Source organism: Sebastes umbrosus, chromosome 3 (assembly GCF_015220745.1).
Source record: "Sebastes umbrosus isolate fSebUmb1 chromosome 3, fSebUmb1.pri, whole genome shotgun sequence".
Taxonomy (NCBI): Eukaryota; Metazoa; Chordata; class Actinopteri; order Perciformes; family Sebastidae; genus Sebastes; species Sebastes umbrosus.
Genome location: NC_051271.1, coordinates 10416553 through 10429116, shown reverse-complemented (window position 1 = coordinate 10429116; position 12564 = coordinate 10416553). Strand labels below are relative to the sequence as shown.

Below are 12564 nucleotides of genomic sequence, written 5' to 3'. Positions count from 1 at the left end.
TGTCAGGGGTCCACAGAGGATGGGGAAGCCCTCTGACACTTTAATTACCCATATGACACTGTATAATCCTTCATCTCTGTAGGAGATACAGAATCTGCATCAGTGGGGGGGGTGGTAGTGATACAAGGACTAAAGACATGAGGTGACACTGTAAACTACAGGCCAGAAAAAAAAAAAATACCAGGTAATTTGTCCACAACTAAAATGAAATTGCAACTAATCAGTGTGGGAACATTTTGAAAAATAAGTAAATAAACTAATGATCACCCATAATTTGTCTGTAACTTGATGAAAAACAAAAAACTACCATGTCATGCATTCTGAATGCCCTTATGACTCAGTAATTAGCTCAATATTTTTATGAAATTGCTGGCATCAAGATAGAAAAAAGTTGAACTTTTAGCTCAAATTAGTAATTACCATGGTGGGCCTAAACAACCAGAAATTTATTGATATGTGGCTTTATTTTTTAAATACTGAAAGTACATATTATCTCAGAATCGTTTGGATTATGATATACTATGACAATTTTATATTACTACTATACTAGTACTATACTATGACATTTTATGACTTTTTTCAACATACTATACCCTGGCTTTTTTTTTTTTTTACTTTTTAACTTTTTTCACAAAGTATACAATAACTGTTTTTGTGACTTTTTTCAAAATACTAGACTATGACTTTTTTTTTTTTTTTTTTTTACTTTTTTTGACATAAAATACTATGATTTTTTTTTTATGACTGTTTTCGACAAACTATACTATGGATTTTTAAAACATCTTTCAACACACTATGGTATGTTGAAATACTTTCTTTTTTGTATTTTTTTCAACATACTATACTATGACTTTTTACAAAATACTATACTATGACTTTTTTGCAACACACTATATTATGATTTTTTTTGACAAACGATACTATGACTTTTTTTCGACATTAATTGACTTTTCTGGTTTTATTTCGACATATTATACTATGACTTTTTTGGATATTTTTTGACATACCTTTTTAATACCTTTTTCAATATACTATACTATGCCTTTTTTCCATTTTTTTTTCAACAGACTATAATGTAACATTTTCCCAACATACTCTGACTTTTTTTCCGACATACTATATATGACTTTCCTGGATTTTATTTCAACATATTATACTATGACTTTTTTTTAATTTGTTTGACATACTATACTACGACTTTTTTGCATTTTTTTCAAAATACAATACTATGATTTCTTTGACATACTATACAGTGACTTTTTTGTGGGGGGTTTTTTTTACATACTACACGATGACTTTTTAAAAAAAAATTCAACAAACTATACTATGATTTTTTTGCATTTTTTTCAACATACTACACTATGACAAAAAAAGTCATAGTATAGTATGTCGAAAAAAAAGTCATATTATAGTATGTCGAAAAATTTCATGAAAAAAGTCATAGTACAGTTTGTCGAAAAATTTCATGAAATTTTCATGAGAAAAAATCATAGTATATCATGTCAAAGAAATTCATTTTATATATTCAAAGTATAGTATGTCGTAGAATTTCATAAAAAAAGTCATAGTATAGTATGTCGAAAAATAAAAAAATCATAGTATAGTATGTCGAAAAATAAAAAAAATCATAGTATAGTATGTCGAAAAATAAAAAAGTCATTGTATAGTATGTCGAAAAAATAAAAAAAATCATAGTATAGTATGTCGAAAAATAAAAAAATCATAGTATAGTATGTCGAAAAAATAAAAAAAATCATAGTATAGTATGTCGAAAAATAAAAAAGTCATAGTACAGTATGTCGAAAAATAAAAAAGTCATAGTATAGTATGTCGAAAAATAAAAAAATCAAAGTATAGTATGTCGAAAAATAAAAAAGTCATAGTACAGTATGTCGAAAAATAAAAAAATCATAGTATAGTATGTCGAAAAATAAAAAAGTCATAGTACAGTATGTCGAAAAATAAAAAAATCATAGTATAGTATGTCGAAAAAATAAAAAAAAATCATAGTATAGTATGTTGAAAAATAAAAAAGTCGTTGTATATTATGTCGAAAAAATAAAAAAATCATAGTATGTCGAAAAAATTAAAAAATCATAGTATAGTATGTCGAAAAATAAAAAAGTCATAGTACAGTATGTCGAAAAATAAAAAAATCATAGTATAGTATGTCGAAAAAATAAAAAAAATCATAGTATAGTATGTCGAAAAATAAAAAAATCATAGTATAGTATGTCGAAAAAATAAAAAAATCATAGTATAGTATGTCGAAAAATAAAAAAATCATAGTATAGTATGTCGAAAAATAAAAAAATCATAGTATAGTATGTCGAAAAATAACAAAAAAACAGTATGTCGAAAAATAAAAAAGTCATAGTATAGTATATCGAAAAAATAAAAAAAATCATAGTATAGTATATAGAAAAATTTCATGAAAAAGTGATAGTATAGTATGACGTAACATTCCATGAAAAAAGAGTCATAGTATGTAGAAAAACTGGATGCTGAGACAAAAATCATGGAGTGTGTCTTTAATGTTTGACCACCCTCAGACATGTTTTTTCATGTCACATTAATATTTGTTCAGTTTCTTTGTCAGATACTGTCTCAGTATTGTCCCTCTATTACTTAAGTCCATGTCATGAGGCGAGGGATTAAGAGCTGATCGGTTAAGTGTTCTTCAGTGAGTGATCTCGGGGCTCAGAGCTTCTCTGCTCTTACATCATATGCTCCAGATCATTGTGCCAGTTTAGTCTGGACACATGTTTGTTTACAAATAAGGTTAAATATATCCTAACCTTTAGCATTTGACAATTACTGCTGTGTTCTGTGTCATTTAAAACTAGAGCTGCTGTGAAGCTTCGTTGGAAATTGCTGTTTTCAAGTCTCTGTATGGCAGTAAATAAACTGTAAAACTGGGAACTAAAAACTACATATTCCATACCATCAAACATATAGACCTATTATTATTAAATGTAGTAGTGGAAGGAAAAGTAAAGTAGAAGTAAAAGTAGAAATACCATAGACTAAAAATACTCCGTTACAAGTAAAACACCTGAATTAATAAGGTACAGACGTATAATCAGCAAAATGTATCACAAATAAAAGTACTCATTATGCAGAACGGCTCCTTTCAAAGTGTAGTAGAATACACTAACGAATACATGTAAGAGCATTTTAATGTAATAGTTGCTCAAGTTAAGTACAAGTATATCAAAATAGTACTAAAGTAGAGTACTTGAGAGAATGCACTTAGTTACATTCCACCAGTGGTAGTGGGATGATATAGAGGAAAAACAAAGGAAAAAGGACATGAGCTGTCAAATGCAAAAAAAGTGAGACAATGTCTTTTTCATTTATTATTTACAAAAGGCTTCAGAGCAGCTGCTGATTCACACCCTTTGTGTGTTCTTCAAGTTATTGAGTGCCTGTATTTGTGCACATTTAGCATAAAACATTCTATCACTTTTCTGCATTCGACGGCTCCCCTTCTTTTTTCTTCGTAGCCTGTTATCACTAACATGTTCGGGACATGTTTTCCCACTTTTTGTAGCTATATATAGTAAAAACAAAGGTGACCCACATTAACCATGACATTGTTTTACACCTGCAGTTATTTTTCATATACAGTAAATAAATGACTAAACCACAATAAGCAGTTACTGCACTATAATAAAATGGTTTTGAGTTTGATGCAGAGGGGTGCAGTATGTGGTGGGCTGTGACAGACAGACAGACAGAATATCTTTCAGCAGATTTTTTGGCTTTTGATAGTCATGCTAATTACTGTCACTCACTCCTGCCAATAAATGACACCTCCATAATTCACTTCAATTCACACGTTGACAGATGTATCTACAGTAACTTGAAATACACCTTGTATTTATATCTCGCTCTGCTTCATCTCATCTATTCGTGGCTGAGCTGGTACAGAAGAGGACTGAGCCGAGTGGGCACATGCAACCATGTCAGAACATCTGAGGGGATTATAGCTGCTCGGAGGACTTTAAAAAGGGAAAGTCGGACAGAGGAAATCCACAACTGAGAAACAAGCGAAGCTCATCAGACAGCATCAGAAAAAACACGCTGAGACTTCAACAAAAGGTAAGATGCAATTTCCTCAGCTCTGGTACAGGGAGGCCTTTACTGCTTTGATAACATGGGATGCTTCAGCGAAGAGAAAGACAGACAGAGTGATGCTTTATAGCTTTTTTCTTGAGTATCATGGATGAAAAGGAGCTGAAATCAAATCTGAGATTCTTACTGAGAAGACTTCATAAGGAGTAGTTCTTTGTGCTGCTGGCCTTCTTGTTGGTACAGCTCGAGGCCCGGCCTCTATTTCTTTATAAAGTCCTCTTAAAACTGGAGTACTTTTTTTTTTATCGATGCATTTATGCTTTGGTGTTATGTCTGGAACTTTACTGTAAGGACACCTCTACAAAGGGGAGATTATTCCTTGATGGTAGCGAAGGAATCTGCAGAGGCAAGGCATGTTTACTTGTACAGCACCTTTCAACAGCAAGGCCATTCAAAGTGCTGTATATCAGACTGGAAAAGGCATTTAGACAAGATATAAAATAAACACAAAGCAATATAAAAAGACATGTAAATAGGATTTCATAAAGTAAAACAAAAATTAATTGAAGTAAAGTACAAGATATGAATAAATTGTCATACATTTAATTTAATACAAAGCAGTTGCTACCATGGATCTCATATGTTTTGTTCTACTTCTTTTTCAGTAACTCATCGAAATGGCAGACGTTGCAGTTCCCGCTGACAGGAAGGCTCCTCCCAAGTTCAAGGCGAGGGCCGCTCGTACCTTCAAGAGCAAGGCGCCCAAACCCGGCCAGAAGGGGTGAGATGGATTTAAGATCACAGAACCACACATAAAATATATAGTCTTTTCTTTATTTGCCATTTTCAGCCGACTTTCAAGTGAAGCGACTTTCAGTTTGTACTCATCAGATCTTTTTTGCACTCAGATTCGGAGACGACATCCCCGGCATGGAGGGTCTCGGCACAGACATCACAGTGGTTTGCCCATGGGAAGCCTACGGGGACCTGGAGCTCGGCGACCTGGCGAAATATGGAATTGTTTAGCCCTCTTCCCTCTCCCTTTACCCAAACTGCTACTATTGTCCCTCATGTATTCTAACTGTTGACTGAGCAGCTGAACATCTTGTACTTGTGCGCTCTAGAGAGGAGGTAGCTTTTGATTATTTAAAGATTTGACCTGGAATAAAAGAAATCTAGCACTCCCTCTTGTCTCTTGCACTTTATATGCCCCTGCCTTTCCACCAGTTCTCCAACGTCCTCGTAACGAGTGGTGTCAGCAGCTCTGGACCTCAGCTTGTATTTTCCACAGAGGAAAACAATAAATCAAATGGAGTATATATTCTGTAATATGAAAGAGGGTTGGATATCTGTCATTGTGATATCCAGGTAATGTTTCCTCTTCCTCTTCACCTAAAAGCTGCTGATTCAACATACACAGATGTCTATTTTGTGTATTAGTTATGCCAAATATGTCTATAACTCCCTTCACTCTTCAGTGAAACAGATCATCTGTATATTTTGTCAGTAGAGAGGAACAATCTCATAAACACAATAAATGTTAATATTTTGAATAGAACTTCTGTCTTTGTGTCCTTCCTATTATTAACACCACATGCTACACTGATGTTTAAAATTATTTTAACATTTCACACTCAACACATAAAAAAAACAATAACCAAAATAAACAACTACATACATGTAGTTTGGCCTCTTTTGTATTTCACTGTTCATATTTTCTGGCGTCAGAGTACAATATAATAGTATAATTTGTGCTTAATAACTCACTTATTGACACTGACAATTTTTTTTGGGCTGCCACACTTGCGCATTATATAAAAAATATATATATTATTCAGTCAAATTGTAAAAATAAATCTGGCTTCGAGGACAGAGGGCGAGGGAGAATAGAAGAAGATGACTGAAGCTGCTGTTGCCGTGGCAACCAAAGCTGCTTATTCACAGTAAGTATAGAGTCTATTGTTTTTTTTCCACAAGTACGTTAAAGAGAAGGTTTAACAGAGAAGATGAACAGTTTTAATGTCAACACAAACACCACATGCCAACAAACATCAAGTTATCATCTATTATCTATCTGTCATTTTAAAGAAGTTTTTAAAGAAGTAAGAAACTATAGTTGATTTGTACAAAAAGACAGAATTATCATAACATTTTAAAAGGTACAGCTTCAAACATCATAACGTGAACACAAGAGAATGAGGAAGAGGTTATTTAGTGTTATATTATTTTGTCAACCCCATGTCTATCCTATATACAGTATATTGTACAGTGGAGGAAGTAGTATTAACATCTTATACATATGGAGTCAACAGATTTTAAACATGAAGTTCAGTTTAGTTAACTTTAGGAGGAATCAGCCTGTGAAAACAGCTAAAAAAAAACTCGTAATGTGGGCCACAGTGTTATATTACATATTATATCATTGCATTCATTATTATTGATGCATTACGGTGTAAGTCACATTTTGCTGTTGTATTTGGAGAGGTAAAGATCAACTAGTTTATTAACTATTGGGTAGTTTAATCTGTAACGATGCATCATTTCATAAAATTATTATAGGTTTGGTATATAAAATCTTAATCTGCAGAGTAAACTATTATTCATAAAAAAGTACTTCTTCTGAATAGGACAGAAGTAGAAGTCTAAAGGAGTATAAAAAGGAAATACTCAAGGAAAGTATGAGTATCTTACAGACGTACTTAGACACAATATTTAGGTGTACTTAGTTCAACCAAAGCTGATATGTAATCTACACAATAGCAGCTCCTCTGGTAACATTTTTGTTGGTGTTAATGTCTCTCTCTCTCTCTCTCTCTCTCTCTGTCTGTGTGTGTGGCCTCCAGATATCAATGCGCATTCATGTCACTGCACCAATTAGCTGTTTGAGCCTCTAAACAGCGAGCAGACAAAAGGGACAGTGCCTCGTGCAATGTGGCATAAATATAGCAAACATCAGTTCACAACCTTTGGCCACTTCATTAGCGGGGCCCCTGAAGGCGGAGACGTGGGTGAACACAGAGGAGGAAAATGATTACAAGGTCTGTTTGAAATGAAGGAAGAAAGTTAAATGTGAGATATTTCACCAGGCTGCTGAGCGTCACATGGATTCATCTCTGTGATGGGTGCACCATAGTATCATCTCCATGTGTGATTCACTGCTACAGAATTGATCCAATCAGTATCAGGATAGTAATTGGTGTGAATATGAATGAATGAATGAATAAATGTGTGTGATTTGGAGGCAGAAATCTCAGAGACTGATGTCTCAAAACCTCAGCAGATAAAACCAGATGTATCTGCATTGCATTGACTTTAATATATGAATCCCGTACAACAGCTTTCTGTAGAGCAGTGGTTCTCAACCTTGTGTCTGGTGACCTCTTAAATCGAAGCAATATCTTCTTGCAACTCCTCGTGGGTCTGCCAGGACCTCGCTAATGAAGTGGCCAAAGGTTTTGAACTGATGTTTGCATTATTTATGCCACGTTGCACGAGGCATTGTCCCTTTGTCTGTTGTTAAATACTTTCTTACTTCCTTAAAAACTTTTAAAAAATAGATGATAACTTGATGTTTGTCGACAAGTGGTGTTTGTATTGATATTAAAACTGTTAATCTTCTCTGTTAAACCCTCTCTTTAACATACTTGTGGAGAAAAACAATAGACTCTATACTTACAGTGAATAAGCAGCTTTGGTTCCCACGGCAACAGCAGCTTCAGTCAACTTCTTTTATTCTCCCTCGCTCTCTGTCCTTGAAGCCAGATTTATTTTTAAAAATTCAGTGAATTATATACATTTTTTTTAAATATGCAAGTCTGACAGCGAATAAAAAATGATGGCCACATCAGTGTCAGTATCACAGTTATTATGCACAAATTGTACTATTATATTGTACTCTGAAGCCAGAAAATATGAAGAGTGAGAGACACAAGAGGCCAAACTACATGTATTTGTGTTTTTTTGTTGTTGTTGATGTTTTTTGGTTATTATTTTTATGTGTTTCGTTATGTGTAGCATGTGGTGTTAATAATAGGAAGGACGCAAAGACAGAAGTTCTATTCAAAATATTGATATTTATTGTGTTTATGAGATTGTTCCTCTCTACTGACAAAATATACAGATGATCTGTTTCACTGAAGAGTGAAGGGAGTTATAGACTTTCTTATAAAAAATAAAATTTGGCATAACTAATACACAAAATAGACATCTGTGTATGTTGAATCAGCAGCTTTGAGGAGACGAGGTGGAAGAGGAAAACATTACCTGGATATCACAATAACAGATATCCAACCCTCTTTCATATAATATATTCTCCACATATTCTCTTTATTGTTTTCCTCTGTGGAAAATACAAGCTGAGGTCCAAAGCTGCTGACACCACTCGTTACGAGGACGATGGAGAACTGGTGGAAAGGCAGGGGCAGATAAAGTCCAGGAGACAAGAGGGAGTGCTAGATTTCTTTTATTCCAGGTCAAATCTTTAAATAATCAAAAGCTAGCTCCTCTGTAGAGCGCACAAGTACAAGATGTTCAGCTGCTCAGTCAACAGTTAGAATACATGAGGGACAATAGTAGCAGTTTGGGTAAAGGGAGAGGGAAGAGGACTAAACTATTCCATATTTCGCCAGGTCGCCGAGCTCCAGGTCCCCGTAGGCTTCCCATGGGCAAACCACTGTGATGTCTGTGCCGAGACCCTCCATGCCGGGGATGTCGTCTCCGAATCTGAGTGCAAAAAAGATCTGATGAGTACAAACTGAGAGATACAAGTTTTCGCTTGAAAGTCGCAAATGGCAAATATAGAAAAGACTTGTGTATATTTTATGTGTGGTTCTGTGATCTTAAATCCATCTCACCCCTTCTGGCCGGGTTTAGGCGCCTTGCTCTTGAAGGTACGAGCGGCCCTCGCCTTGAATTTGGGAGGAGCCTTCCTGTCAGCGGGAACTGCAACATCTGCCATTTCGATGAGTTACTGAAAAAGAAAAAGAAACAAAACATATGAGATCCATGGTAGCTACTGCTTTGTATTAAATAAAATGTATCTAATGTAACTATTAATTAATATCTTGCACTGCAACATTTATTCAATTTGGTTTACTTCTATAAAATCTTATTTACATGTGTCTTTTTATATTGCTTTGTGTTTATTTTATATCTTGTCTTAAAGCTTTTTCCAGTCTGATATACAGCACTTTGAATGGCCTTGCTGTTGAAAGGTGCTGTCAAATAAATGTGCCTTTCCTCGGCAGATTCCTCTGCTACCATCAACCAATAATCTCCTCTCTATAGAGGTGTCATTATAGTAAACATCCAGACATAATACTAAAGCATAAATGCATTAAGTATTGATAAAAAAACAAACAAAACAACTGCAGCCTGTCTTCAAACTCCTCTGGGTTCATCCAAATCCATCAAGTATAAAGAGGACATTATAAAGAAATAGAGGCCGGGCCTCGAGCTGTACCAACAAGAAGGAGCACAAACAACTATACTCTTCATGAAGTCTTCTCAGTAAGAATCTTAGATTTGATTTCAGCTCCTTTTCATCCATGATACTCAAGAAAAAAGCTATAAAGCATCACTCTGTCTGTCTTTCTCTTCGCTGAAGCATCCCATGTTATCAAAGCAGTAAAGGCCTCCCTGTACAAGAGTTGAAGGAAATTGCATCTTACCTTTAGTTGAAGTCTCAGCGTGTTTTCTCTGATGCTGTCTGATGAGCTTCGCTTGTTTCTCAGTTGTGGATTTCCTCTGTCCGACTTTCCCTTTTTAAAGTCCTCCGAGCGGCTATAATCCCCTCAGATGTTCTGTTATGGTTGCATGTGCCAACTCGGCTCAGTCCTCTTCTGTACCAGCTCAGCCACGAATAGATGAGATGAAGAAGAGCGAGATATAAATACAAGGTGTATTTCAAGTTACTGTAGATACATCTGTCAACGTGTGAATTGAAGTGAATTATGGAGGTGTCATTTATTGGCAGGAGTGAGTGACAGTAATTAGCATGACTATCAAAAGCCAAAAAATCTGCTGAAAGATATTCTGTCTGTCTGTCTGTCTGTCACAGCCCACCACATACTGCACCCCTCTGCATCAAACTCTAGCATTTTATTACAGTGCAGTAACTGCTTATTGTGGTTTAGTCATTTATTTACTGTATATGAAAACTAACTGCAGGTGTAAAACAATGTCATGGTTAACCTTTGTTTTTTACTATATATAGCTACAAAAACAGGAAAACATGTCCCAAACATGTTAGTGATAACAGGCCACAAAGAAAAAAGAAGGGGAGCCATCGAATGCAGAAAAGTGATAAAATGTGTTATGCTAAATGTGCACAAGTACAGACACTCAATAACTTGAAGAACACACAAAGGGTATGAATCAGCAGCTGCTCTGAAGCCTTTATAAATAATAAATGAAAAAGACATTGTCTCACTTTTCTGCATTTGACAGCTCATGTCCTTTTCCCTTTGTTTTTCCTCTGTAGCATCCCACTACCACTGGTGGAATGTAAGTGTTTTTACTCAAGTCCTCCACTTAAAGGTGCTAAATATGAGATTGGGAGCATATTTATTGCCTCCGCATGGCTCTCAATATGTCAAAAGCTGAGCTGGCGGCTCGCAGCTAACGGTTCTAACAGCGAAAACAAAGGTAACAGTGTTGACAGAGCTAACAGTGTTTACCTGAGGGGAAACGGAGGTTTGGTGCTACGTTTATGCGACCAACGGCGTTATCAGCTGTAACCACCGTATGAGCGCAGTAAAGAGTGGCAGCCTCAAGCTCGCCAGTGGAAGACGCTCACATGCACTCACACACACTAAAAGCAAGTGCAGCCGGCCCGGCGATGTCAACGAAGCACAGAGAAGCTCTGAGAAAGAGTTACTTCATTCTCTGCTCAGGTAGACATTTCTCCTCTATATCTTTACAATTAATTATTTGCTGCTATATTAATGCTCTAGATATCGTATAGAGTGCCTTTAAATACAATTTTGACGTACTCATACTTTATTTGAGCAACTACATTAAAATGCTCTTACATGTATTCGTTAGTGATAAAAAATAAAATAAAACAGAATAATATAATTTTCTATAACACTTTAAAAGGAGCCATTCTGCATAATGAGTACTTTTATACTTACTTTAGTAACATTATGAATTCAGGAATTTTTCTTGTAATGTTGTATTTTTAGTCTATGGTATTTCTACTTTTACGTAAATAACCTTTACAAAAAAGAAGTTTACTCAAGTATGCTATTAGTATACTTCTTTTAAACATAAAATAAGAGAGTATGCTTTCAGATTACTTTATATGTAAGTATAAAAGATAAACTTAACGAAATTATACTAACAGTACGTATACTTGGCTTATACCGACAAGTATACTGAAAAGTCTAAGTGTTGGCAGGTATACAGAAAAGTCAAAGTAAATTTGGCCTATACTGAAAATTATACAGAAAAGTATATTTGGCCAAGTACTATAAGTTCACTTAAGAAAACTTACAAGTATACTTGCAGTAAAAACTATTAAACTAGTAGTTTACTGAGAGAATACTTTAAAGTGTACTTTCATAAACTACAAAATGGGCTACAAGTATATAACTAGTAAACGAACAGTTTACCTGTAAGTTCACTTGTAGTATCGTTCATATTATAGTTGCAGTACAAAATACAACTTGGATGCAAACTAGTTGTGTACTCAAAGTTTACTTCTCTTAAATTTAAAGTATACTTACTTTCATAAACTAAAACGTGGGCCACTTTAGTCCTAAGAAGTATTGAAGTTGTACACTTACAGGTATACTATTTGTACATTGATATTAGTATAATATTACATAAAGTATACTTGGGAATATACAGAAGTTTACTTCATAAAATAAACTTAAGGTATACTTCTTTTTTGTAAGGGAAAGGATCGAGATATATTTAACCTTATTTGTAAACAAACATGTGTCCAGACTTAACTAGCACGATGATCTGAGGCATGTTACGTAAGAGCAGAGAAGCTCTTAGCCTCGAGGTCCATCACTAAAGAACACTTAACCGATCAGCTCTTAATCCCTCACCTCATGACATGGACTTAAGTTAAAGACGGACAATACTGAGATAATATCTGACAACTGAACAGAACAATTATTAATGTGACATGAAAAGACATGTCTGAGGGTCAAACATTAAAGATACACTCCATGATTTTGTCATAGCATCCAATTTTGCCCCAAAATCTTCACTATTTATGGTATTTGACGAAGAAAAACTTAATTTAAATCCATTTTCTATATTTGTCATCGTTTTCTAGTTAGTTGATTAAGACTGTGAGATGTGGGGTGAAAGCTGTGGAGTAGTAATGGACCTTGAGTTAAGATTTTTCTGTCAAATAATTGTTTTCAAGGTCATGAATGAGCTTTAACAATTCAATGTTTGTGTGTTAAAACTCAACTGTGAACTGAATTTATTGTTGTTGTTGCATTACGATTTATTATTTTACAATTATAT

General features: G+C 34.6%; 2 protein-coding genes across 2 annotated transcripts; one reads left to right on the top strand and one right to left on the bottom strand.

The window, feature by feature from the left end:
• Positions 1 to 3946: 3946 nt before the first annotated feature.
• Positions 3947 to 5263, top strand: LOC119485886 (retinal cone rhodopsin-sensitive cGMP 3',5'-cyclic phosphodiesterase subunit gamma-like). Its single transcript, XM_037765710.1, has 3 exons — positions 3947 to 4104; positions 4743 to 4858; positions 4986 to 5263. Exons 2-3 carry the CDS (start codon positions 4755 to 4757, stop codon positions 5101 to 5103), a joined length of 222 nt encoding a protein of 73 aa, XP_037621638.1. The 5' UTR covers positions 3947 to 4104; positions 4743 to 4754; the 3' UTR covers positions 5104 to 5263.
• Positions 5264 to 8521: 3258 nt separating this feature from the next.
• Positions 8522 to 9906, bottom strand: LOC119485887 (retinal cone rhodopsin-sensitive cGMP 3',5'-cyclic phosphodiesterase subunit gamma-like). The gene is made up of 3 exons (XM_037765711.1): positions 9747 to 9906; positions 8931 to 9046; positions 8522 to 8799 (listed from the first exon to the last, which is right to left on the bottom strand). Exons 2-3 carry the CDS (start codon positions 9032 to 9034, stop codon positions 8682 to 8684), a joined length of 222 nt encoding a protein of 73 aa, XP_037621639.1. The 5' UTR covers positions 9035 to 9046; positions 9747 to 9906; the 3' UTR covers positions 8522 to 8681.
• Between the last annotated feature and the right edge of the window lie 2658 nt (positions 9907 to 12564).

Bases quoted from the DNA above. Each gene is read 5' to 3' on its own strand.
- LOC119485887 (XM_037765711.1), bottom strand. From the start codon at position 9,034: ATGGCAGATGTTGCAGTTCCCGCTGACAGGAAGGCTCCTCCCAAATTC. The intron at 8,800-8,930 runs GTGAGATGGATT...TTTTGCACTCAG, and splicing joins CCTAAACCCGGCCAGAAGGG to ATTCGGAGACGACATCCCCG.
- LOC119485886 (XM_037765710.1), top strand. From the start codon at position 4,755: ATGGCAGACGTTGCAGTTCCCGCTGACAGGAAGGCTCCTCCCAAGTTC. The intron at 4,859-4,985 runs GTGAGATGGATT...TTTTGCACTCAG, and splicing joins CCCAAACCCGGCCAGAAGGG to ATTCGGAGACGACATCCCCG.